The 25,259-nt window shown below is 39.2% G+C and overlaps 1 protein-coding gene across 5 annotated transcripts in view; it reads right to left on the bottom strand.

Moving 5' to 3' along the window:
• The window catches only part of HECTD1 (HECT domain E3 ubiquitin protein ligase 1), a 100,504-nt gene that overhangs the window by 23,804 nt on the left and 51,441 nt on the right, over nt 1–25,259 (bottom strand). For 3 of the 5 annotated variants that reach the window (XM_062205317.1, XM_062205321.1, XM_062205319.1), the window contains exons 16-28: nt 20,194–20,328; nt 19,558–19,704; nt 19,094–19,188; nt 17,914–18,019; nt 15,901–16,035; nt 13,360–13,499; nt 12,790–13,113; nt 11,693–11,859; nt 11,422–11,598; nt 7,384–8,220; nt 6,490–6,711; nt 1,531–1,664; nt 117–239 (exon numbers count right to left, since the gene is read on the bottom strand). In XM_062205317.1, coding sequence (XP_062061301.1) covers nt 117–239; nt 1,531–1,664; nt 6,490–6,711; nt 7,384–8,220; nt 11,422–11,598; nt 11,693–11,859; nt 12,790–13,113; nt 13,360–13,499; nt 15,901–16,035; nt 17,914–18,019; nt 19,094–19,188; nt 19,558–19,704; nt 20,194–20,328 — 2,742 coding nt within the window. The remainder of the gene's footprint in view (nt 1–116; nt 240–1,530; nt 1,665–6,489; nt 6,712–7,383; nt 8,221–11,421; nt 11,599–11,692; nt 11,860–12,789; nt 13,114–13,359; nt 13,500–15,900; nt 16,036–17,913; nt 18,020–19,093; nt 19,189–19,557; nt 19,705–20,193; nt 20,329–25,259) is intronic. The other 2 variants (XM_062205322.1, XM_062205320.1) reach the window with 1 other exon arrangement.

The following is a 25,259-nucleotide window of genomic DNA, read 5'->3' as shown; positions in this document are numbered from 1 at the left end:
TTTCCCATCTTCCTCCCTACACATACAATCTGAAGGCAGTTAGACATTCTGCTTCATGCTTTACTATGAAAAGAACAAAAATATACTGGAGGGGAAATGAACTCAAAAGGCATTACCTGCTCCCCAATAGGTCGGCTACCTGCTCCAGCAGGGACCTGTGGTAGCTGTGAGGTGACAGCATGGTGTGTAACATCAGAGCGAGAGCCAGCTCGACGCTGCAGGGATGGACGTCTCAGAATCTGAAATGAAAAAATACCAAAAGATACATGTCTACTTATTTGATCCATACATACTGATACTCACTCAGCACTGTCCTTAAAGTTCATCAACCCACATTAACAAAAGTTATCTTTAAGAATTTTATCTTCAGAAGCCATTTATAGAAAAGCTACAATACGAGTACTTTAAATTCATCATGCATTTTACTCGCTTCCTTCAGAAGAAATATGCTGATATGCTTTCTAAGCAACACATAGTTAATGTGCACTTTGGATTTCTTTGTCCCATTAAAACTCAACTTAGCAATTTTTAAATGATTTATAAAGCAAAATTAAGAAAACACAAAAAATTATACTAATGGATATTTTCAGGCACAATTTTAAATTAAAAAGACAACCAAAGAGGTCACATTCTGAAAGTTCTGGATCACAATGCCCAGGTTTGGGTCCCTACTTTTCTACTTAACTGTGATAATAAGGGAAATTATTTTTCTTTGTCTCTCACTCCTCTGTGTAAGGAATTATGATAAAATACACAGCTATGGACTGGCACTGTGGCATAGCAGGTTAAGCCACTGTCTGTAGCAACAGCATGACATATGAGCACCTGTTCAACTCCCTACTGCTCCACTTCTGATCCAGCTCCCTGCTTTCTGGGAAAGCAGTAGAAGAAGGCTCAAATCCTCTGGCCCCTGCCAACCACATGGGAGACCTAGATGTTGTTCCAGGCTCCAGGCTTTGGCCTGGCTCAGCCCTAGCAGTTACAGCCATTTGGGGAGTGTACCAGTGGATAGAAGATCTCTTTCCTTCTCTCTCTGTCTCTCCTCTCTAACACTGCCTTTCAAGTAAATAAATATATATAAGAAAAAAGTCTCACCAATTAAAAAAATACACAGTACTACATGCAAAACAGTATTAAAAACTTCTAAGTATAATTATTGTTTAAGAACTGTGAAGATTACATTCTTTAAGGTTAGTAGGGGTGAGCATGTGGTCTAGTAATTAAGATGCTACTTGACTCCTGGCTCGCTTCTGATTCTAGCTTCCTGTTAATACGGACCTTGGAAGGCAATGGACAGTTCAAGCAGTTGGGTTTCTGCTATCTTCAAGTGAAACCTGAATTGAGTTCCTGACTGTTAGCTTTGGCTCTAGCCAAGCTCTAGCCACTGTGGGAATGTGGGGAGGAAGCTGTCTCTCAAATATGGGATTCTGGCATTACAAGAGGTGGCTTTCCTTGCTGTGTACAATGCCGGCCCCTCCCTTCAATTCTTAATATCTTATCTTAATCAAGAGAATGGAGGACTCTCACTACCATAACCTCCTCGTATTCCTGGTCCTCCTGGTTGTCATCTTCATTCTCATCATCTTCCTCATCTGGCTCAGGCAAGTCCTCATCATCATCGAGCTCAGCTAACAGAGTACTGGCACGGCAGCTATCAAGGAAATCTAGAAAACAAAACCAACAATCTGTTGTCAACATAATTAACAAGGCATAATCAAGTAACTTTGTGTTTTGGGCTTTAGAACACAAAGGGAAAATTCAAAAGGCACAAGTATAAAGACCACAGTGATGTTACCCTTCTACTAGTACAAGTACACAATAAGTAACAAAGGGCATTTATCGCAGCATGGCAGAAAACAGCTCAGGATAATGGATGGCTCTAAACAAATCTGAATCCACAATATCCAATACAAAAGCTCAACTATGCAGGTTATATTAAAAACAACTCAATCATCATCCTCTGAGTAAGTCACAGGAAGCACAACATGGTAGAAAGAAACACCTTGAAGTCATTCATTTTACCAACAAGTATCTACTGAGCATATATTATATCCCAAGAACTATTAGGCTTCTGGTATAAATGATGTGGTCTGAGACCCCCAAGGAACCTACAGGCATTTAACAAGTAAACAGATGAAAATACAAGCTGTAAAAAGACTTTATGAAGGAAAATAGAATTATATCAATCAGTAAGACCTGGGCTTAGACTTAGCAGGTTAATAATGACTACCGCAGAGGACCGGCGCTGTAGCGCAGAGGATTAATGCCCTGGCCTGAAGCACTGGCATCCCATAAGGGCACCACTTCGAGAGCTGGCTGCTCCACTTCCGATCTAGCTCTCTGCTATGGCCTGGAAAAGCAGCAGAGGATGGCCCAAGTCCTTGGGCCCCTGCACCCACTTGGGAGACCCGGAAGAAGCTCTTGGCTCCTGGCTTCAGATTGGCGCAGCTCCAGCCATTGCGGCCATCTAAGGAGTGAAGACCTCTCTCTCTCTCTCTCTGCCTCTCTTCTCTCCGTGTAACTCTTGACTTTCAAATAAATAAATAAATCTTAAAAAAATAATGACTACTGCAGAATCTTTCATATTATCCATATTATCTAACACATAATAATTCAATAAACTTATTTTTTCTACTTTATTCTTAGACTCTCTCCCTTCCTTCCAATGAAGACTGAGTCAAATTATACTATCTCACATAAATAAAATGCTAACAATCTGTTCTTTCAAGAATTGAAAATAAACAAATTGAGACTTAAAAATTAATTTTAAGTTTATAGAAAGGGAAAAACCTTCTAATACAGCATCAGAATAGCACAATGGATAAAAACTGAATACTTTCTATATCCTTAAAGATCCAAACTGCAGATCTCTGAGCCAAGTTTTTTTTGTTTGTTTGTTTGTTTTTTAAGATTTATTTATTTATTTGAAAGAGTTACAGAGAGAGAGGGAGAGACAGAGAGAAACCTTCCATCTGCTGGTTTACTTCCTAAGTGCCCTCAATGGCAAGCGCTGGGCCAGGGTGGAGCCAGCAGCCAAGAGTTTCACCTGAGTCCCCAACTTGAGTCACAAGGGCCCAAGTACGGGGGCCATCATCTGTTGCTGTCCCCAAGTCATTAGCAGGTAGCTGAACCAGAAGCACAACATCTGGGATGTGAATTTGCACTCCAACACAGTATGTGGGCAGCAGCGGTAGCTTAACCTGCTGCACCACAATGCCAGCTCTTTACTCAGTATGCTTTCTGCTCAGTTGGATGCTTCAAGGAAATACAACCTACTTTAAAGAACTGAGGAGGAACTTTTTTTTTTTTTTTTTTTTTTTTTTTTTTTTTTTTGACAGGCAGAGTGGACAGTGAGAGAGACAGAGAGAAAGGTCTTCCTTTTGCCGTTGGTTCACCCTCCCATGGCCGCCGCGGTAGCGCGCTGCGGCCGGCGCACCGCGCTGATCTGATGGCAGGAGCCAGGTGTTTCTCCTGGTCTCCCATGGGGTGCAGGGCCCAAGGACTTGGGCCATCCTCCACTGCACACCCTGGCCACAGCAGAGAGCTGGCCTGGAAGAGGGGCAACCGGGACAGGATCGGTGCCCCGACCGGGACTAGAACCCGGTGTGCCGGTGCCGCAAGGCGGAGGATTAGCCTAGTGAGCCGCGGCGCTGGCCTTCTTTTATTTTTTTGACAGGCAGAGTTGACAGTGAGAGAGAGAGAGACAAAGGTCTTCCTTTGCCATTGGTTCACCCTCCAATGGCCGCCGTGGCCGGCACATCGCACTGAGCCGAAGGCAGGAGCCAGGTACTTATCCTGGTCTCCCATGGGGTGCAGGGCCCAAGGACTTGGGCCATCCTCCACTGCACTCCCGGGCCACAGCAGAGAGCTGGCCTGGAAAAGGGGTAACCGGGACAGAATCAGTGCCCCGACCGGGACTAGAACCCGGTGTGCCCGGCGCCGCAAGGCGGAGGATTAGCCTAGTGAGCTGCGGCGCCGGCCTTGAGGAGGAACATTTTTCAAAGACTTTCAGGATGAACCAGTGCCCGTGTGGGATGCTGGTGTAGCAGGCAACAGTGGCTCACTACATTACAATGCCAGCCTCAAGCGAAACATTTTTTTATTCAGTAATTACATGGGATCAAATATTCAGCACCCTTTACTTGACGGCCACTAGAAGCAAGCGTCCCCATATTACACAAAATGTATTATATTTTTTAACAGTTTAATGTTTCTTAAAAAATAAGATTTACTTATTTGAAAGGCAGAGTTACAGAGATAAAGGGAAGGACAGAGAGCCAAGAGCGAAAGCAATACAAACAGAAAGAGATCCATCTTCCACCTTTTGGTTCACTCCCCAAATGACTGCAAGGCCAGCAATGGACTAGGCTGAAACCAGGAGCCAAGAACTTCATCCAGGCCTCCCAGGTGGGTGGTAAGGACCAAGTACTTGGGCCATTTTCTGCTGCTTTTCCAGCAGCTGGGACCTGAACTGGTGTTTAAATCGGATATAGGCAATGCAGGCAGAAGCAGTGTAACTCACTGTACCACGATGCTGGCCCCAACATATTAATGTTCTAAAATCAAAATGTCTTATAATCAAAAATAAGTCAAAGCTAAACTGGCAAAATTTTTAACCTAATGACCCAACCCACCTCCCCCAAAATCATGTGTCTTACAATCAGTAGCCGCTTAAATTTGATAAAATACATTACTCCTGGAGCTGGTGCTGTGGTGTGGTAGGCTACCTGCAGTGCCAGCATCCCATATGGGTGCCGGTTCTAGTACCAGCTGCTCCTCTTCCTATCCAGCTCTCTGCTATAGCCTGGGGAATGAACAGAAGATGGCCCAAGTATTTGGGTCTCTGTACCCAAGTGGGAGACCTAAAGGAAGCTCCAGGATTTTGGCTTTGGATTGGCCCAGCTCTAGTCATTGCGGCCATTTGGGGAGTGAACCAGAGGATGGAAGACCTGTCTCTCTCTCTGTAATTGTACCTCTCAAGTGAATAAGTAAAATTAAAACAAAAAACCTCATTCCTAACATGTAAGAATCCATCTTGCAATTTAGGTGGTGGTTCTCATAAACCAATTCACCTTGGTTTTTCTTTTAAGGAACATAATCCAACTTCTTATTTGGAAATTCCTTCTCTGATGTTACAATTCACTGAAGTCAGTTTTCTCATCTTTCCTTTTTTAAATCAGCATTTCATGAATATACAAAAGCTCTGTATGTCACAGATTTGACCACCACATCACAGAATCAAAACATGTCCCCCAAAAACTAACATAGTGAAAGTTTGTACTGTATATAAAGATTATAAGATGGGTGTTACTCTCTAAGCCTTCCCACCAGCAGTCTTAGAGTTCTCCCTAAGAACATAAAAAAAGAAATCATTATCTAACAATAACTTTTACAAGCTAATCCATGGCCCTAATTTTCAAATAACTTTTACCCTACCACATTCACAACCTTCTTAAACTTCAGATGATATAGAATAACGCTTCAAGTAAAATTACTAACAAACGACCAAGGAGGGGAAGAGGGTTCCTACAAGAAATAATGAATTGAAAAATAATTTATTCAATGAGCTTATATTATTTGTGTAATAATCATTATCATTTTAGCCGGCGCCGTGGCTCAATAGGCTAATCCTCCACCTTGCGGCGCCGGCACACCGGGTTCTAGTCCCGGTCGGGGCGCCGGATTTTGTCCCGGTTGCCCCTCTTCCAGGCTAGCTCTCTGCTGTGGCCCGGGAATGCAGTGGAGGATGGCCCAGGTTCTTGGGCCCTGCACCCCATGGGAGACCAGGATAAGTACCTGGCTCCTGCCTTCGGCTCAGCGCGGTGCGCCGGCCGCGGCGGCCATTGGAGGGTGAACCAAGGGCAAAGGAAGACCTTTCTCTCTGTCTCTCTCTATCTACTCTGCCTGTCAAAAAAAAAAAAAAAAAAAAAAAAAAAGATTTACTTACTTATTTGAATAGCAGTTATAGAGAAGGGGCGGGGGAGGGTATAGGGTAAGGTAGTTGGAGGGGGACTAAGATGGAGGGGGAAAGAGAGGAAAGGGGAAGAGAGAGGTTATCTTCCACCCCCAAATGGCGGCCACGGCCAGGAAGCTAGACAAGCCAAAGCCAGGAGCCAGGAACTCCATCCAGGTCTCTCACATGGGTGCAGAGGCCCAAGGCCTTAGGTCATCTTCTGCTGATTTCCCAGGTGCATTAATATGGACCTAGACCAGAGTGGAAGAGCTAGGACATGGAATAGCACACACATGGGAGGCCAGCATTGCAGGCAGCAGCTTACTCTGCTGCACAAAAATGCCAGCCACATAATCAGGTAATTTTTAATAGTCTCTCATATTACTGAGGTTTTTCATCTTATATGAAGGTATCATATTTACAACAGGAAAGAATAATCCTCCTTAAGCTCAAATTTGAAAATATCCCAGGAGAAAACATAATACAAATATCACTCTAAAAAAAATCTAAATATTTTAATTCAAATCAAAACTTACCATATAAGGAATATTCTGCTTCTTGACCGGTGTCACTCTCACTGGAGGTTGATGTGAGGCTGGTGGTTAAAGTATTACTTAACGACTGACCCACTGATAAAACAGTTGTTGCTGTGGCTACATTGCTGCTGCTAGTAACACTGGATGTGGACATAGTCACTGTTGATGTAGTACCAGGAGTGGTCAAATTAGGGAAACTCTGAGCACCCATAAGAGGCGAAGCTAAAGACAAAAATGAAGCAAATCAGTACAAATAGGTGGGATTGTGGGAACCTTAGAAAAACCAAATTTTATCTGTTTTTATTTAAAGAGTCATAACAAACACTAATAATGGAAAGGATGAATTGAACAACTTTGGGAACCCAACTGAAATCCAACTAAAAAGTCTTATTTTTATAGCATTACTTTTTCTTAAATATTAAGCTTAGCTTTTTAAAAATGTGAAACAAGCAACTCCCAATTACTTTACTTTAATTACTTTAATTCATTAGTACTTAAATTAGAATTAACTAACTTTCAAAAGCTAAAATCACTTTAAGGGGCTAAGTAAAATCTATACATCAGTTTGATGCTTTGGTTTCAATGGACTATGGTAATATTAACAATCTTCCATTTCTTCATGCAACTTTGCTTAACCATTTATCATACAGGAGTGGAAAACAAAAGAAAATCATTTTATCCTTTCAGAATAAAGAGATTATTTATCACAGGTGATCTGAATTCTGAAATGATTATATAAATATCTTACTTCATAATCCTGAAGTGCTAAATTTGATGTAGCTATATTTAACATGGTTAATGATCTAGTTAAAGAATGCCCTGAGCAGAAGACCCTATTTTGCATCCCTTAGAGTGGAAAAAAGCATTGAGTTCCATAAGGAAAAGCTCACTTACTTGCTGTGCTCATCACATTCCTCCCCAAAGTATTAGTGTTGTTATCACTGCTGCTTCGGCTTAGATTCATGTTGTTCGTGGCATTAGTCCGTGCTATGTTTGCCACTCTCCTTACAAAACTCTCCAAGCTAGATGTTTCTCTTGAGGACAAGTTAGGTACACTTGCACTAGAGCTCATAGGGGCCCCAGCAGCCAACAAGGAACTCACTGACAGTCTGTTACTTGCTGAAGAGCTAAGGGGCCGCTGTGAAGCTGCTTCTTTATTAGTTAATTCAGATACTGAACTAACATCAGGAGAGCTAACACTGACAATTCCCATGGATATTGCACTAGACTCCCCAGGAGTACGAACAGAACTATCAGGACCTAACTTCCTTTCAGCATTTTCACTTCCCGTTTCCGCTGTTAAGGTGCTGGTGCTTGCACTGGAAGATGACCCTACTTCTGTTTGAGGGACGTTTTCAGCAGATGAAAGAACAACAATTGGTTCATGGACATCAGCTCCTGAAACTATACTGTGTTCCATTACAATTTCTGATCTCCGTTCCGTTTTGGTCGAACCCAAGCTGATGTCGCTGCTACTGGCCACGCTACACACAGAACTGCTGCTTCCTTTTCTACTTGAGGAGCCTGCAGCAGCAGACGTCTTGTCTGGACAGTTGTTTTTCACCAAGCTGCTCCATGACTGCGTTGTGCCTGAAACAGTGGATGAAACAGGTTTGGGTGATGCCACTGTATCAGGGTCGTACCCTGGTGCAAGCTTGAGGTCAAATTTTCCTTCTGCGCCCATACGGTAAGAGTTTGAGCCACCAGCATCCCAGGTGACATCAATCCAGCCTGGAAAGGGACAGGAGTTTGTGAGACCCAGCAGAAAGCAGATAGGAGCGTGTCAGACAGTAGCTCCACAATATGGGATCAGCTTTTCATCAGTGCTGTACTTCTCTGAATTTCTAGTCATTTAAGATCTGCCAAGTTAAATGTAAATTTTTGAACTCCAATCAACTGAAACATTACTTGATTATACAAGATTAGGCTAGCTATTTGAAAGCCTGTATTTATTTAACCCTCACAATAAGATTATGTTAAGGAAAGAAATAAGTACTATAAACAAAGTTTGTTGGAAAACAATTAAAATTTTTCCTTTCATTCACCTTATTTCTAAATCGTTCAGTCTAGTTTTATTTAAAAACAATGTAAGAGGGTTATGCTTACATCTACCGGGTTATATTTGAAATGGAAAAATTGTTCAAAAAAATTTAAAGACTGATATAAATGGTAAAAAAACTGCAACTTCAGCAAGTAAATGGAATGTCAAAGTTTTTAAATTGCTGAGTATGATTATATGGTCAAATTTTCTTTCTAGAAAAAAGTGTTGGCTTACCATTAGTTTCTAAGTTTAGGCTAAGCCCTCTATATGAGACAAAATATTCATGTATCACAGTAGAAACTTCAGGCCACTAGCTCAAATAAAACGCTAAGTTAGCATTTCGGTTGTGTTCTCAAAGTTCAATAATTACTTGGTTCTCTTATGATTACATTCAATAAATTTGAATAAGCACACAAAATACTAAAAATAAAATTTAAGAAAGCACACTGAGTTATTTTATTAAACCCTATTTGCTAAAACTAAAAACATGTAAAGAATTAACAAGCATGATATTCAATCTATATTTACTTGTACTTAGAAAATGATACTTGATCTTTCTTCAAAAGGTAATTTAACTTCAAAAGCAAAAAAAAAAAATGCCTATTAGAAGAAAATTAATAGAAATCTTGCAATCTTATTTTAATGTTATAAGCTAACTACTCTGGGGGAAAACACAGCACCAAAAAAGCACATTAAAAATAAAAAAGGTTTAAGAAGTCTTTATAGGATTTAAAGTACTTTACTCATACACATATGGGACAAAAGGTATGGCATACATACCCACCCACACACCCAGATGCCCACTCACCCATCCACCACCCACAAAATTCATTTATGTTTTTCATGAAGCTCAGAAGGGTATAAATAATAATGAATTACCTGTAGGAATTATCTGCATATCAGTTCTTTGAAAGGAAAACTGACTGCCCCAAATCTACATAAGTAGCTGAGATTTCAATTGCTTCAACTTATTATGTATGATGAAATAACCTTTGAAGAATCAACATTTAACTAGCTCTTCTGCTACACAGAAAATTGTGAGAAAAGGAAAGTTTCAAAAGCATATCCCAAATAAAAATGAATTCTGTATTCTACTAATTGGTCCAGAAATATGCTAATAATTTATTGCAGAGCATTTACCAAAATTTGTAATTGTAAACTTATTTGTTGTACCTACAAGGCAGGGGTTCCTACTGTTTATTATTACAGAATACAGCATTTAAAAGCTAAGAACCCGCTTCGAAGAAAAGGTTTTAAACCAAAATTTACTCTCCATATTTGTTAATTCAGCAAAAAACAGGATTTTCTTGAATGTTAAATCCTGAAATTAAAGATTCTAATTTTCCTATAGAGTTGTTTCATTTTACTTCATCCAGAGAAAAACCAGCTGCATTCCTCTTATCAAATCACACACTTCAACAAGTCCAAAATAATTTATAGGACACAGAATATTAATTTCTTCATAAGTATCACCAAGATTTCTAAAAATAAAGACATTTGCAATTTCTGTTTTGAATGGTACTACTGTCATCTCAACAATCACTGGTTTTTAAGAATTCTGGCTCACTGTAAACCTACTTTGATTACAATGATTGCAAGTAGGTTTTTATGCTACAGAAATGCACTTGGTAGTTTGGTTATTCATGGAACAGAATTTAAAAGCAATAAATGGAAAGGATTTATTTAAATAAATAGATGCATTTATCACATAAAAGATAAATATGTTAAGAAATTAAATGTTACTCATCTTCCCAACACTGTCACTTTTATTACAGCTATTCTTTATTATAGCCATTTAGGTATCTGTTCTAAATTGAAATAAAAAATTTAGTTGTTTAATGCTAGCCAAAACTGACAGGACTAAACCCACCACATAGGGAAATTATCTGCTAATGAAGCAGTCTTCTAGTCTTTAAGAAAACAATGAGCCACTAGAGAGCTTTGGGAATTAATAGCAAGTTATTACATGGATAAGGATTTCCCAAAAATCTACATAATCTACATCAAAGTTGAAAATGAATTTCTTTTATACAATAATCCTCATAAATCATCAATGTTTAAGCATCTCCCTTCCACTGCAAAAGCTTGACGACTAAGAAACACTGAAAAATCATAAGGAAAAATGTTAATACTTTTTCTTCTACATGACTTCTAATATAGTAAAAAAAGTATTACATGAATAATTTAAGACTAACAAGATGTAACAAGTATAAGAAATTAAAGTCCAATTGTTGATTCTAACTTGTAAATAAAGAAAATATATTAAAAAAAAAAAACAAAAAGAAACATGAGAATAATAAATTAGGAAAGGGCAGAAAAAGGGAAGGATGTGAAGTTACTCAACTTACACTAGCCTGACAAAGTCACTTCAAATTATCAGCAGCAAACCTGGTTAAAACCCAGTAAGCGGCCAGCGCTGTGGCATAGCAGGTAAAGCTGACGCCTGCAGTGCTGGCATCCTATATGGGCATTAGTTCGAGACCCAGCTGTTCCACTTCTGATCCAGCTCTCTGCTAAGGCCTGGAAAAGCAGTAGAAGATGGCCTAAGTGCTTGGGTACCTGCACCTGCATGGGAGACCCAGAAGAAGCTCCTGGCTCCTGGCTTCAGATTGGCTAGCTCCGGCCGTTGTGGCCATTTGGGGAGGGAACCAGTGGATGGAAGATCTCTCTCTCTGCCTTTGCCTCTCTGTAACTCTTCCTTTCAAATAAATAAATAAATAAATCTTAAAAAAATAGTAATATAAAAGCTCCTTCATTTTTAATGTGAAATCAGTATCAGTACTTCTTTACAATATTGATATCTTTATGCAATTTATAAATTATTATAAGATACTAAAAGAAATTATTACTTAAGTACTAGGATTCCAAACAAGTGCTAAGCACCTACTCACCATTATGTAGTTCTCCTGTGACAGTGCCCTCTCCCTGTGGGCTGCCATCTTGATCTCGCCATTTCCAATCCAGGCCTCTGATAACACGAGCTCCCGGAACCATGTATTTCAGAACCTGGGAGCGTACTAGACGTCTCTGCCTTCTAAGATTAGCTTCTGCTTCTTTAGCTGCTTTCCCTGAAGAACAGAAATTGGAGAAACATAAACCAAATCACTTTTTATAAAAATAATTGTTTTAGTAAGTGAAGAAAACCTCACACGATTTCTTTACCTAGCTGATCCTCACACACTCCATTTACAGTGCCATAAAGTTCAAATCCGGACAATGAGAGGTAGTGTGTTTGTCCACTAGCATTCTTCCCCATCTGCTTAATCCTGACATGTCGCCACCCTTGCTTCTCATCCTTCGGTGGATCAAGAGGCCAGGTTGCAGTCGATCTATAAATATGTTAGAGAAAAATTATGTAACAGATATTTAAGGTAGAGAAGATGTTTTACACAATAGAAAACTGTAGGAAAAATAAACCAACTTTCATATTCACTAACCAGTTCACTACACAAATGAAGAAATCAATGGAGAAAAAAAGTAGTCAAGAAAACAGGTTAGAAATGGTAAGTTTTAAAGTATGTTGTTAATTTTACACATAAATGATTTCTGATTAATATAATCAAGATGAAAAAAAATTTAATTATTGCAAAGTTTAAATCAAATGATACATTAAAATTTTAACTTTAAAAGCTTGAGAAATATGAATACACTATGAACTAAACCTAATGCTAAGAAGCTCTTTTCATAATATATTAAATGCAGAAAAAAATTTAACTCATTCTACCCCTGAAACATGCCATAATGTAAAATTAAAACTTAGTGGAACTAATTTTTTAGGATTATAGCTGATATTCTGTCCTGAAAAAATGTGATCAATATATGAGATTTAGAAGATACATAAAACTAAGAAAATCCTAAATCAGTCAAAATTCTATAGCCAGCAATAGCTAGTATGTTGTTGAATATTCATTTGTATTATGTGCTACAGATTATAAAAAGCCAAATTCATCTTTTGTTTCTTTTTGTGCTAGATATTAGGCATACATACATATATATGTGTGCGTGTGTGTCTGTATGTATGCATATTTATATATGTAAACTTAAAATATATTTATTAGCTTTCTACTGATACTTTACCTAAAATTAGTGTTTTGGTATAAACTCAGAGTTTTAATGCTTAAACTATGTATCAAGTGATTCATTTTTAGAAAGAAAATCTTGCTTCAATATTCCACAAAGAGAGCTCCAGAGCATACAATCATAAACACAAACAAAGCTCTTTACTGAGTTTTCCAATTTGCAAAGACTCCTCAACTAACCCTGGTTCATTGAGACTGCAGTCATCAACATGGGTATACAAAGAAGTCCAGTTCTGTCCATCTTTGGATACCTGGAAAACCCAATTTCTCAGTGCAGACCTTCCATAACCACGAGCATGACGAAGTGTGTAAGCTGATGGTATTACCCAGAGACCCAGATCTATGGCAAACCAAGCATTCTTGTCATCATTGCTATGACAATTTAAAGCTGAATTATCACGACTTAATATGTCTTCTAAGCGACCATATGGTAGATTTCTTCCTTCTGATGATGTTACTACTACAAGTCCATAAGCAGCTGGATTTACCCACTCATATGCAGTTCTAGACGAAAACAAAGAAAAATTAACAATTAACAATGTTAACACATTTAAATGTTCATAGCTATTTAAAATACAAAATTACATTAATTTAAAAAAATTATACAATTAGCAATTGAGGCTTTTTTGGTTATAAACAATAATTTGAGTATCTTAAATTTAACCCATAAGACAAAATCCCTTAAACTATAGGATATTCAGTGAATAGTTAATAATTTGATTCTACTACCTATAATTTTTTTCAACTTACTTTGCATTTGTACCAATCCAATAAATGATTCCATTTTCATCAAAATCATGCTGGTGCCGAAAAATAAAATTTTGGCCTTCTCTTAATTTTCGAACAAACACAAATGAAGATCGGTCAAAATCATACCACTGCTTTGCTACCTAAACCAAAGAAAGTATGGGAAATCATGCACCTTAGAAATGCTGCTTTCAACAAATTATCCATATTTCTCCCAATTTTTTAGGTGAATTGTTTTAATTATAACAAACATTAATTGAAAAATATCTGGGGACAGGCATTTGGTGTCGTGGTTAAGATGCTGCTTTGGATATCAGCATTCCACGTATCAGAGTGGCTAGGCTCAGGTCCTTGTTCAGCTTGATTCTAGCTTCCTACTGATGTGCACTCCGGGAGGCAGAAGATGACGTCATAAGTAGCTGGAACCCTGCCTATGACGTGGGAGACCCAGATTGAATTCCTAGTTTCAGGTTTCAGCCTGGCCCAATCCTGACTATTGCAGGAATTTGGAGAGTAAACCAGCAGATGTAAGATCTCTGTGTCTGTCATTCAAATGAACTACATTTTTTAAAATTTAAAAAACATGGAATACATATAAACACTCTACTATATTTCTTTTGTCCAATATCTCAGTAGATAGGATAAAACAAAGCCCTGATCACAGAATACAAAACATTTTCCATTATATTTATTTTAATAACTACAATAGAAATACTACAACAGAAATAATTATCATATATAAAGCATTTATGGTATATGTAAGACTATAGCTGTTTTTTTTTTTTTAATTTTTTTTTATTTGACAGGTAGAGTTAGATGGTGAGAGACAGAGAGAAAGGTCTTCCTTCCATTGGTTCACTCCCCAAATGGCCATTACGGGCCACACTGCGCTGATCCGAAGCCAGGAGCCAGGTGCTTCTTCCTGGTTTCCCAAGCAGGTGCAGGGGCTCAAGCACTTGGGCCATCCTCCCTCCACTGCCTTCCCAGGCCACAGCAGAGAGCTGGACTGGAAGAGGAGCAACCAGGACTAGAACCAGTGCCCATATGGGATGCCAGCACCGCAGGCGGCAGACTAACCAAGTGAGTCATGGCGCTGGCCCCAAGACTATATAGGTTTTTAAAGAAAGTTGCTTCCTTTTAAAAAATTTATTTATTCACGAGCCAGCGAGAGAGAGAGAGACAGACAGACAGACAGAAACAGATCCCATCTGTTGGTTCACTACCCAAATGCCCAAGATGCTGAGGCAGTCTATGCTGAGGCCAAAGTCAGGAGCCAGAGCTGGGTATCAAATAGGCAGTCCAACATAGGCCGTGAGAACCTTAACAAGCTTTAACCATTGCACCAAACACCTACCCCACAAGTACTTTCTTAAAAGATTCCTAAAAACAGCCGGCGCCACGGCTCACTAGGCTAATCCTCCACCTTGCGGCGCCGGCACACCGGGTTCTAGTCCCGGTCGGGGCACCGATCCTGTCCCAGTTGCCCCTCTTTCAGGCCAGCTCTCTGCTGTGGCCAGGGAGTGCAGTGGAGGATGGCCCAAGTCCTTGGGCCCTGCACCCCATGGGAGACCAGGAGAAGCACCTGGCTCCTGCCATCGGATCAGCGCGGTGCGCCGGCCGCAGCGCACCTACCACGGCGGCCATTGGAGGGTGAACCAACGGCACAAGGAAGACCTTTCTCTCTGTCTCTCTCTCACTGTCCACTCTGCCTGTCAAAAAAAAAAAGATTCCTAAAAACAGAACTACTAGATGAACTCTATTGCCTTACTCTGGACAAAAACTGCTCAAACAGGCTAAATCACACCAGGGAATGCTTATCTCATCATACCCTTGCCTGAGGCTCACCATTTTCTTTTTTTTTTTTAAACTTTCATTTAATAATTATAAATTTTGAAAGTACAACTTTTGGATTATGGCAGCTTTTCCCCCTTAACCTCCCCCCACCCGCAAACCATCCCATCTCCTACTCCCTCTCCCATCCCATTCTTAAGATTCATTTTTAATTATCTTTATATGCTTAAGATCAACTTGGTATATACTAAGTAAAGATTTCAACAGACTGCACCCACAGACACACAAAGTATAAAGTACTGTTTGAATACTAGTTTTACTGTTAATTTGCATAGTACAACACATTAAGGACAGAGATCATACACGGGGTGTAAGTACACAGTGACTCCTGTTGTTGATTTAACAATGACATCAGTAATCACCCGAGGCTCTTGTCATGAGCTGCTAAGGCTATGGAAGCCTGTTGAGTTCACAAACTCCGACCTTATTTAGGCAAGGCCATAATCAAAGTGCAAGTTCTCTCCTCCCTTTAGAGAAAGGTACCTCCTTCTTTGGTGGCCTGTTCTCTCCACTGGGATCTCACTCACAGAGATCTTTCATTTAGGTCATCTTTTTGCCACAGTGTCTTGGCTTTCTATTCTTGAGAAAACTCTCATGGGCTTTATAGCCGGATCCGAATGCCTTAAGGGCTGATTCTGAGTCCAGAGTGCTGTTTAGGACATCTACCATTCTATGAGTCTGCTGGAGGCTCACCATTTTCAAGAGATACTGTTCCAGAGATTCAACTGTAGCTAAGGGTTCCATCTTTAACATTCTGCCAGTGCGGTCTATCAATGCAGTTTCACCAGGTGCACGTTCCAACCGAAAACGTAATCTCCTTGTAAGTATCTACACAGAAATAATCAAAATATTTCAGAAAATAACATGCTTTCTTGGAATAATAAAAGTGACACACATTACAAGACCACAACAACTAAATTTTTAAAGTATGATCATCATGGTAGGATTAACAAATAAATGTTTGTATTCCATTACATACTTTTTTAAAAATTCACTGGATAAGTGATAGTGGTTATCAAGAAAAAACAAAAATTAACTTGCAAGAATTTCTAAACAACTTGAAATATACATAGTTTAAATATAATTATTTTGAAATACCTTTAACAGAACCATTAGATCTGTAACTTGTAATTCAAAATTCTCCAGATAACATTTTTGAAAAGGAACAAATTTGCTTATTTATTCCTTTAAAATATTAAGGTAATAAACTTTTTAAAAAGAAAGACACCTCTTAATCCAATATATTTTAGTAAGTGACAAATACAGGACTACAAATTTCAGGTTGTTTAATTTCTGTATCAATCTTAACTAATTTCTATGGAAAAATTACATATATGTGTGTGCATTTTCAGAACATTTTAGACTGTGAAATTACTAGAGGGTACATTCCTGGCTTTCCTCTCTTTGGATGTTGTAAAATCTCCTGAAATGAAAAGTGTGTAATGAAAGATGTTGGTGCTCCTAGGACTGAATAAGCAATTGAATTTCTAGTCTTGGAGACTTATCTCTAACTTATTAATTTACTCAGGATAAAGCCTAAAGGGGAGCGGCCAGTTTCTTTGTTCTTTTCTATTATTTTGTCTGAAACAAAAGTAGCCCTCCTCATCTTTTTAAATATATATATAAAATGTCAGGTGCAACAAATGCACTGTGAAAATGCATTCTAGTTTGGAAGTTTGGTGGCTTCCACAATGCTACTTTGAATGAGCACTGATTTTAGCTTTAGTCACTTACTAAAGGATATATTTACAGCAGATTACTCCATATACTGGAATGCAGGACAGGATGGATAAAGGCAAGATTCAAAGCAAAGACTTCCTAACGTTACTAATGCAACCCACAGAAGATGCGGGTTGGCATATTAGCAGTAAAAATTTTGTTTTACTTGCTCACAACTACATCCTAGCTATTAAAATAGAATAATTGAAAGAGAATACACACACACACCCTAAATATAAAGGGAGGGAGAAACAGACTATAAAATCACATGACTAATACAAAAAGCATGTATGACCTGCAGAAATATATGAAAAAAAAAATCATGGTTAAACTACTTTCACATTTTTTCTCATATGTTGACTTAACATACGGGTAAGAAAGGAACCCGCTATGGTCTTGTTGCATCCCTTCAAATTTGGATCCCAAAACTCAATGCTCAGTGAAGTGGTATTGGGATGTGATTAGGTGACGAGAGCAGAGCCTTCATGGGAGGGATCAGTGCCCTTATGAAACAGGCCTGAGGAAACTGCGTTGCCCCTTTCACCACTGAGCTGCTCAGAGCTAAAAGGTGCCATCTGGAAGGAGCAGGCCCTCAGACACCAAATTTGCTCATATTCTGATCTAAGACTTTGTAGAAACCAGAACTGTGAGAAACAGTTTCTATTGTTAATTACCCAGTCTAAGGTATTCTGTAACATCATTGCAATCAAACTAAGACAAGACTCATTATTCCAGAACAAGAAGAATCAGTTTTTCTGTTTTTTCCCCAGAGATAAAATATCTTTTTGTATTTCTAATCTACCAAATATGATTTATTGAATAAATGTGATTTATTTCACAGTGATTTGATGAAATGACATTTAAGCTAAAATATTTGAAGATTAAGTAGAATTATTCTTATTTTAATCCCATATGAAAGATTTTTAAAAAGTGTAACACTGTTCATATTCATTCAGCAATATAAGCTACTACATTTTTCATGGTTACCTGGAGGTTATATGTGGATCCTGGTGTATCATACAAATGGAGAGGTAGACGTTCAATAGATTCTAGTACAGCTATTAACTTTCGAATTAATGCAACTGCTGGTCGACTGTGAAGAAAATAATTATTAGGAACTTTTGTTTAAATGAATGTAATAGATCATGCAGACACCACAGTAAACAACCTCATTAGGGCCCCACTTTCTTCATATTTATGTGAAAAAGTAACACAGAGAGGGGTGACAGAGAGATCCTCCATCTGTAGGTTCACTCCCCAGGTGGCTGCAACAGCCAGGACTGGACCAGACCAAAGCCAGGAGCTTCATTCGGGTCTCCCACTTGGGTGGCAGGGGCCCAAGTACTTGGGCCATCATCCATTACTTTTCACAGGCCACCAGCCAGGAGCTGGACTGGAAGGGGAATGGCCAGGACTTGAACTGGTACCCATATAGAATTCTGGCATCAAGGCAGTGGCTTTATCCTGTATGCCATAATACCAGTCTCAAGAAATATTAAAAAAAAATTAATTATATCATTATCAGCCCAAATAAGAGTTAACAATCATTATGTATTATTACTTTAATTATTGTTCAAATTTTCAACCAAATTTTAACAGGCATGTAATTTAAACTAAAAGATTAGGTATATTCATACTACACATAAAGCTTAAATAAGTTTTATTTCATTAGATTAAGAAAATTACTTCAAGATTTTTCTTCATATATTTATACTATAAGCTACTTTTTATATAGTTCATATTTTGTACATAGTTATGTTAAGACTAATTTTAAGGCTGGCGCCGTGGCTCACTTGGCTAATCCTCTGCCTGCGGCACCGGCATCCCATGTGGGCATCGAGTTCTAGTCCCGGTTGCTCCTCTTCCAGTCCAGCTCTCTGCTGTGGCCCGGGAAGGCAGTGGAGGGAGGATGGCCCAAGTGCTTGGGTCCCTGCACCCACGTGGGAGACCAGGAGGAAGCACCAGGCTCCTGGCTTCAAATCGGTGCAGCGCCGGCTGTAGCAGCCATTTGGGGGGTGAACCAACAGAAGGAAGATCTTTCTCTCTCTCTCTCTCTCATTGTCTAACTCTATCTGTCAAATAAATTTAAAAAAAAAAAAAGACTAATTTTAAGACAGTGTACTGTGCAAGTATTATAAACATGAAATTAAATATTTTGGTGTTTTACCTTTCGTCATCTTCATTTTCACTAAAGGCTGTTTTGAAAACATTTATTCTTTCTACCAGCTGGCTACAATCTTGTTTCATATCCAAATCCATACTCTAAAAAACAAAGAGTAGAAAACACAAAATGTTTTTAGGATCTTATTAAACTATATCATGACCTCATGGTGACTTCAATATTATTATGCTATTACAAAACTGTTGAAGCAATCTGAATAAAATCGGTAAACATTTAATATTTGAATTTTTACTTTATGACTAGGACCATGAAATCAAAACAGACTAAATTATTTGATTCAATTAACTAAAAAAAAATGCTGCAACAAAAGAAAAGGCTGTAGAAATTAGACATATTAACATAACCAGTTTTTAAGTATTTCTTTACAAAACAAACTAAAAATTGCTCTTCCAAAAGTGTGGCCACAAATATTTTTAAATTATATACTTTTGTTCTCTGGATAAACTTACATTGTTTAAAACAGTAAGAAGTGCTTGCACCAAGCCACTACTGCACATTTCATACGGTGAAATTGTGTTTTCATCCTTCAAAAGTACAATTAGGTTTTCTAAGGCTGTCTTCATTAAGTCTCTCCAAGTGTTCTCACCCTCAATACACTAAAAGAAACAAATTTTAATGAAGAAAAAAACCCCACAAAACTCTTAAGAACTTATTACAAAATCATTTATCATGAAAATACATTAGATATTACACAAGATTAAAAGTTCAGATTATTCAAACAGATTAGCTCTACCAGAGGTCATCAAAATTTTTAAAAAAGGGTTCACTGTAAATATTTCAGGGTTTGTTAGCCATGTAATCTGTCACAGCAGTCAAAGTCCTATTTATAGACACTAAAATCTGATGTAAATACTTGTATAATTTTTATGCCTCATGAAATAATATTCTTTTGACTTTCCCATCATTTGAAAATATAAAAATCAATCTTACCTCACAAAGCCATACAAAAAAAGCTGGCTGGCCATTATTTGGCTTGGGGTCAAAATCTGCTGACCCCTTACTTAACTCCCAGGAGATAAAGAATAGAAGAGAAAAAAAACTAAAGGAAAATTCATTAGGGATCTTAAATCAAGAAGCTCACATACTTGTCTGTTTGTATGAAGTTCCCAAGATGACTCTAACTGAGTTGCTATGTTCCTGAGTGTTACCACTACTCCTCGAGGCATGCTTTCAACAGCTTTAAAGTGGTCATCGTATAAATCTCGAGCCATAGTTCGTACCTAACAAAATGAAAAGAGTAAATGTGCATTTTTACTATAATTAATAATTTTACCAAACCTTTTCTTTTACACCTACATATGCAGTTTTAAGAATTAAAATCTTGGCCGGCGCCACGGCTCACTTGGCTAATCCTCCACCTGCGGCGCTGGCACCCCGGGTTCTAGCCCCGATTGGGGCACTGGATTCTGTCCCGGTTGCAGCCATTTGGGGAGTGAACCAGCAAATGGAAGATCTTTCTCTCTGCCTCTCCCTCTCACTGTCCGTAACTCTACCTTTCAATAAATAAATAAATAAATAAATAAAAGAATTAAGAATTAAGATCTTGAGGTCGGCATTGTGGTATAGTGGGTAAAGCTACCACTTGTTATGTTGGCATCCCCTATGGGCACCAGTTCCAGTCTCATCTGCTCCACTTTCAATCCAGCTCTCCGTTAATGGCCTGGGAAAAGCACCAGATGATGACAGCCCAAGTGCTTGGACTCCTGCTACCTGTATGGAAGATCTGGATGGAGTTCCAGGCTCCTGGCTTAGGCATGGCCCAGCCCTCTGTGGCCATCTGGGGAAAGAACCAGCAAATGGAAGATCTCTTTTTCTCTCCTTCTCTCCCTCTGTTTTTCTGCCTTTCAAATAAGTAAAATAAATCTTAAAAACAAAACAAAAAAAAAAAAAAACAAGAAAACAAAAAAGCAAAAAATTATGTTGTGGTGTAGTGGGTTAAACCAAAACTTGGAAATACCAGCATTCTGTCCTGGAATGTCAGCTGGAGTCCCAGATACTCAGCTTCTGATTCAATTCCCTGCTAATGCACCTGGTAAAGTAATGGAAGACACGCCAAGTACTTGGGTCCCTGTAACCCATGTGAGAGACCTGGATGGCGGACTAGGCTCTTGGCTTCAGTCTGGCCCAGCCCTAGTGGTTGCAGGCATTTAGGGAGTGAACCAATGGTGGAAACTCTCTCTTGTTCTCTCCCTCTCTGTTGCTCTTTCAAATAGACAATAAACACACTTTTTAAAGAGAGAGAATTAAGCTCCCAATGTCATATTAACTACCAGAAGACATTACTATTTCTATTCATACATGTCAAAGGTTTGCAAGGTTGAAAAACTACTGTAGTAAACTTAAGTAGTGGTAACTAAAACAACATTTTTTTGGCCTCCTTTTTTTTTAAAAAAAAGATTTATTTATTTATTTGAAAGGCAGAATTACAGAGATCTTCCATCTGCTGGTTTACTCCAAAAATGGCTGCAATGGCTAGAGCTGGGCTGATCCGAAGCCAGGAGCTTCTTCTGGGTCTCTCAAGCAAATGCGGGGGACCAAGCACTTGGGCCATCTTCTACTGCTTTCCAAGCCGTAGCAGAGAGCGGATCAGAAATGGAGTATCCAGGACTCGAACTAGAGCACATATGGGATGCCGGCACTGCAGGCAGTAGCCTTGCCCACTGTGCTTCAGTGCTGGCCCCAAATGACACACTTTCAACATTTAATTTAAATGTTATATTTATATGCCAAGTAAGAGTCTGTTAACAATTTTTATACAATCTGTAGAAATTGAAATTTTTTAAAATAAAAGTAACCTGCACATCCTACAATGGTAAAACCACCCATAATTCTATCAACCAAGTTGAGTCTTTTAACATTCTGGCAGTATACCCCAGGTTTGTTTTGTTTGCTAGTTTTTTTTTTTTTTTTTTTTTTTTTGACAGGCAGAGTGGATAGTGAGAGAGAGAGACAGAGAGAAAGGTCTTCCTTTTGCCGTTGGTTCACCCTCCAATGGCCGCTGCGGCCGGCTCATCTCGCTGATCCGAAGCCAAGAGCCAGGTGCTTCTCCTGGTCTCCCATGCGGGTGCAGGGCCCAAGCACTTGGGCCATCCTCCACTGCCTTCCTGGGCCATAGCAGAGAGCTAGCCTGGAAGAGGGGCAACCGGGACAGAATCCGGCGCCCCAACCAGAACTAGAACCTGGTGTGCCGGCGCCGCAAGGCGGAGGATTAGCCTGTTAAGCCACAGTGCCTGCCTGTTTGCTTGTTTTAAAGATTTATTTATTTGAAAGACAAAGCCACAGACAGGAAGAGACAGAGAGCTTCTTTCCACTGATTCACTCCCCAAATGGTCAAAAGGCTGGGATTGGATCAGGCCAAAGCCAAATGCCAGGAACTCCATTTAGGTCTCCCATGTGGATAGCAGGGACCCAAGCACTTGGGCCATCTTCCACTGCTTTCCCAGCCACATTAGCAGAGCACTGGATCATAAGTGGAGTAACTGGGACACCAATCAGCACTCATATAGGATGCTGGCATCTCAGGTGGCAGCTTAACCCACTGTGTCACAATGCTGGCCTATACCTTATATTTTACATCTTTCTAATATTTTATATAGTTTTTCTATTCAAATTATATACATACAGTATATATAACACTCATAAATGTACATATTTCACCATTAGAAAGACAGTGTCAATTTGGGCAGTAATGACCTCATTTAAGTTAAAAAGGTTATTTGATACAACAACCTATACATGTACTAGGCTTGGGTGTGATTCAATTTAATATATGACACTATTTGCAAAACATGCTTAAAAAAAGATTTATTTAAAAGGCAAAGGGATAAAGAGACAGAGGAGACAGATATCTTTCAACTGCTGGTTCATTCCCCAAATTCCCGCAACAGCTAGGGCTGGGCCAGGAACTCCCATCCTGGTCTACAACATGGATGGCAGTGGACAAAACACTCGGGCCACCATCCACTGTGTGCCATGGCATATTAGCAAGAAGCTAGATCAGAAGTGGAGCAGCCAAGACTCAAAACCAGCACTCTGCTTACATGATGCCAGTGCTGCAAGCGGTAACTTAATCTGCTGCACCACAAGGCCAGCTCCTGAATACATTTCAGCCACAAACTAACCCAGCATAGTCCCAAGTCCCCTAAACTACTCAATAAGACTTTTTCATTCTATTTTGGTATATCCTTGAGAATTAAAAGGACGTTCTGATTGAGGAACAACTTTGAAGAAACTATCCCTTTTTATATATAGTATCAATTAATAAAAACTGAGGATAAAACAGTTAAAATTATTTTTACCAAAATTGGTATATATTAATACTGCTTTTATATGAAAAAGATAGCTACTAATGTTTTCAAATCAAAAAAGTGAATCAATATTTTTTAAGAAAATGAAAAAAGGGGGCTGGTGCTGTGATGCAGTGGGTAAAGCTGCTGCCTACAGTGCCAGCAACCCAATATGGATGCCGGTTTGAGTCTCCACTGCTCCACTTGCGATTTAGCTCTCTGCTATGGCCTGGGAAAGCCACAGAAGATGGTCCAAGTCCTTGGGCCCCTGCACCCACGTGGGAGACCCGAAGAAGCTCCTGGCTCCTGGTTTCAGATCAGCATAGCTACAGCCATTGCAGCCAACTAGGAAGTGAATCAGCAGATGGAAGATCTCCCTCTCTTTCTCTCTGCCTCTCCTTCTCTCTCTTTATTATTTTATTTGTAACTCTTTCAAATAAATAAATCTTTAAAAAGAAAGAAAATTAAAAAAGATCGAGACAATGTTTTCTTTTGTTTTTTTGTACATATTATGAAATATAAATGACAGAGATCTCCAAACCACTGTTTACTCTCCAAATAACTGCAATAGCTAAGACTGGCCCAGACCGAAGTTAGGGTCTAAGTACGCAAGCCAGGTCTCCATGTGGGTGGCAGGGATCCAACCAGTTAAGCCAACAGGGTGCACATTAACAAGAAGCTGAAGTGGAGCCAAGACACCAACCAGGCACTCCAATATGGGATGATCCAATATGGGTGATCCAAGCAACATCTTAAGTATTACACTAAATGTCTGCGTCAAGATATTCTATTTTGGGGTCGGCGCTGTGGCGTAGCAGGTTAAGCGATTGTCTGCTGTGCCGACACCCCATATGAGCACCGTTTTGTCTCAGTTGCTCCACTTCCAGTCCAGCTCCCTGCTAGTGTGTCTGGGAGGGCAGTGGAGGATGGCCCAGGTATTTGGGCACCTGTACCCATGTGGGAGACCTGGATGAAGCTCTGGCTCCTGGCTTCAGCTTGGCCCAGCCCTGGCCATTGCAGCCATTTGGGGAATGAACTAGCAGATGGATTCTCTCTCTCTCTTTCTCTCACTCTCGCTCTCTGTGTCTCTGCCTTTCAAACAAATAAATAAATCTTTAAAAAAAAAAAAAAGAAATAAAATCTTTTTTTAAAGACCATTTTTTTGAGATAACATTATAGTGAAAGGCTTATTGGCTCCACTAAATAGAGTTCAACAAATAAAAAGTGAAAACATAGTCTAGCAGGATAATGCAGGCATGGGCTATCCACAATAATCAAAAGAAAAGATGTTCAACTTCACTTATATCAAATAAATTATAAAATAGTCACAAAATAACTGAAATGATAGTATATAACTTCTATCAATTAGTTGGACAAATATTTAAAACACTGTTATTTACAGCAAAACTGGTAATATTCAGGCATTTCTTTTTTTTTTTTTTTTAATTTTATCTCCCAGAAATGAGGGAAAAAGATATTCTTCTTTAAATACTTTTAATGCATTCTACATCAGAAGAAATCTCTGGTCTCACAGTCTTTCCAAAAAATCAAATCTGGGGCTGGTGTTATTGCATGGATTAAACTCCTACCTGCAATGCCAGCATCCCATATGGGCACCAGGTTGAGTTCTGGCTACTCCACTTAAGATCCAGCATCCTACTATGTGCCTGGGAAAGCAGCGGAGTATGACCCAAGTACTTGGGTCCCTAAAACCCATGTGGGAGACCTGGAAGAAGCTCCTGGCTTTGGATGGGCAGGTTAAGCTGTAGTTTAGGACACATGAATCCTATAACTGAAGTGCTGGTCTCAGTATCGGCTACTCTAACTCAGATTCAACATTCTAATAATGTGCACCAGGAAGCAGT

This window comes from Lepus europaeus, chromosome 11, assembly GCF_033115175.1.
Source record: "Lepus europaeus isolate LE1 chromosome 11, mLepTim1.pri, whole genome shotgun sequence".
In the NCBI taxonomy this organism is placed as follows: domain Eukaryota; kingdom Metazoa; phylum Chordata; class Mammalia; order Lagomorpha; family Leporidae; genus Lepus; species Lepus europaeus.
This window is presented reverse-complemented; position numbering and strand designations above follow the sequence as displayed.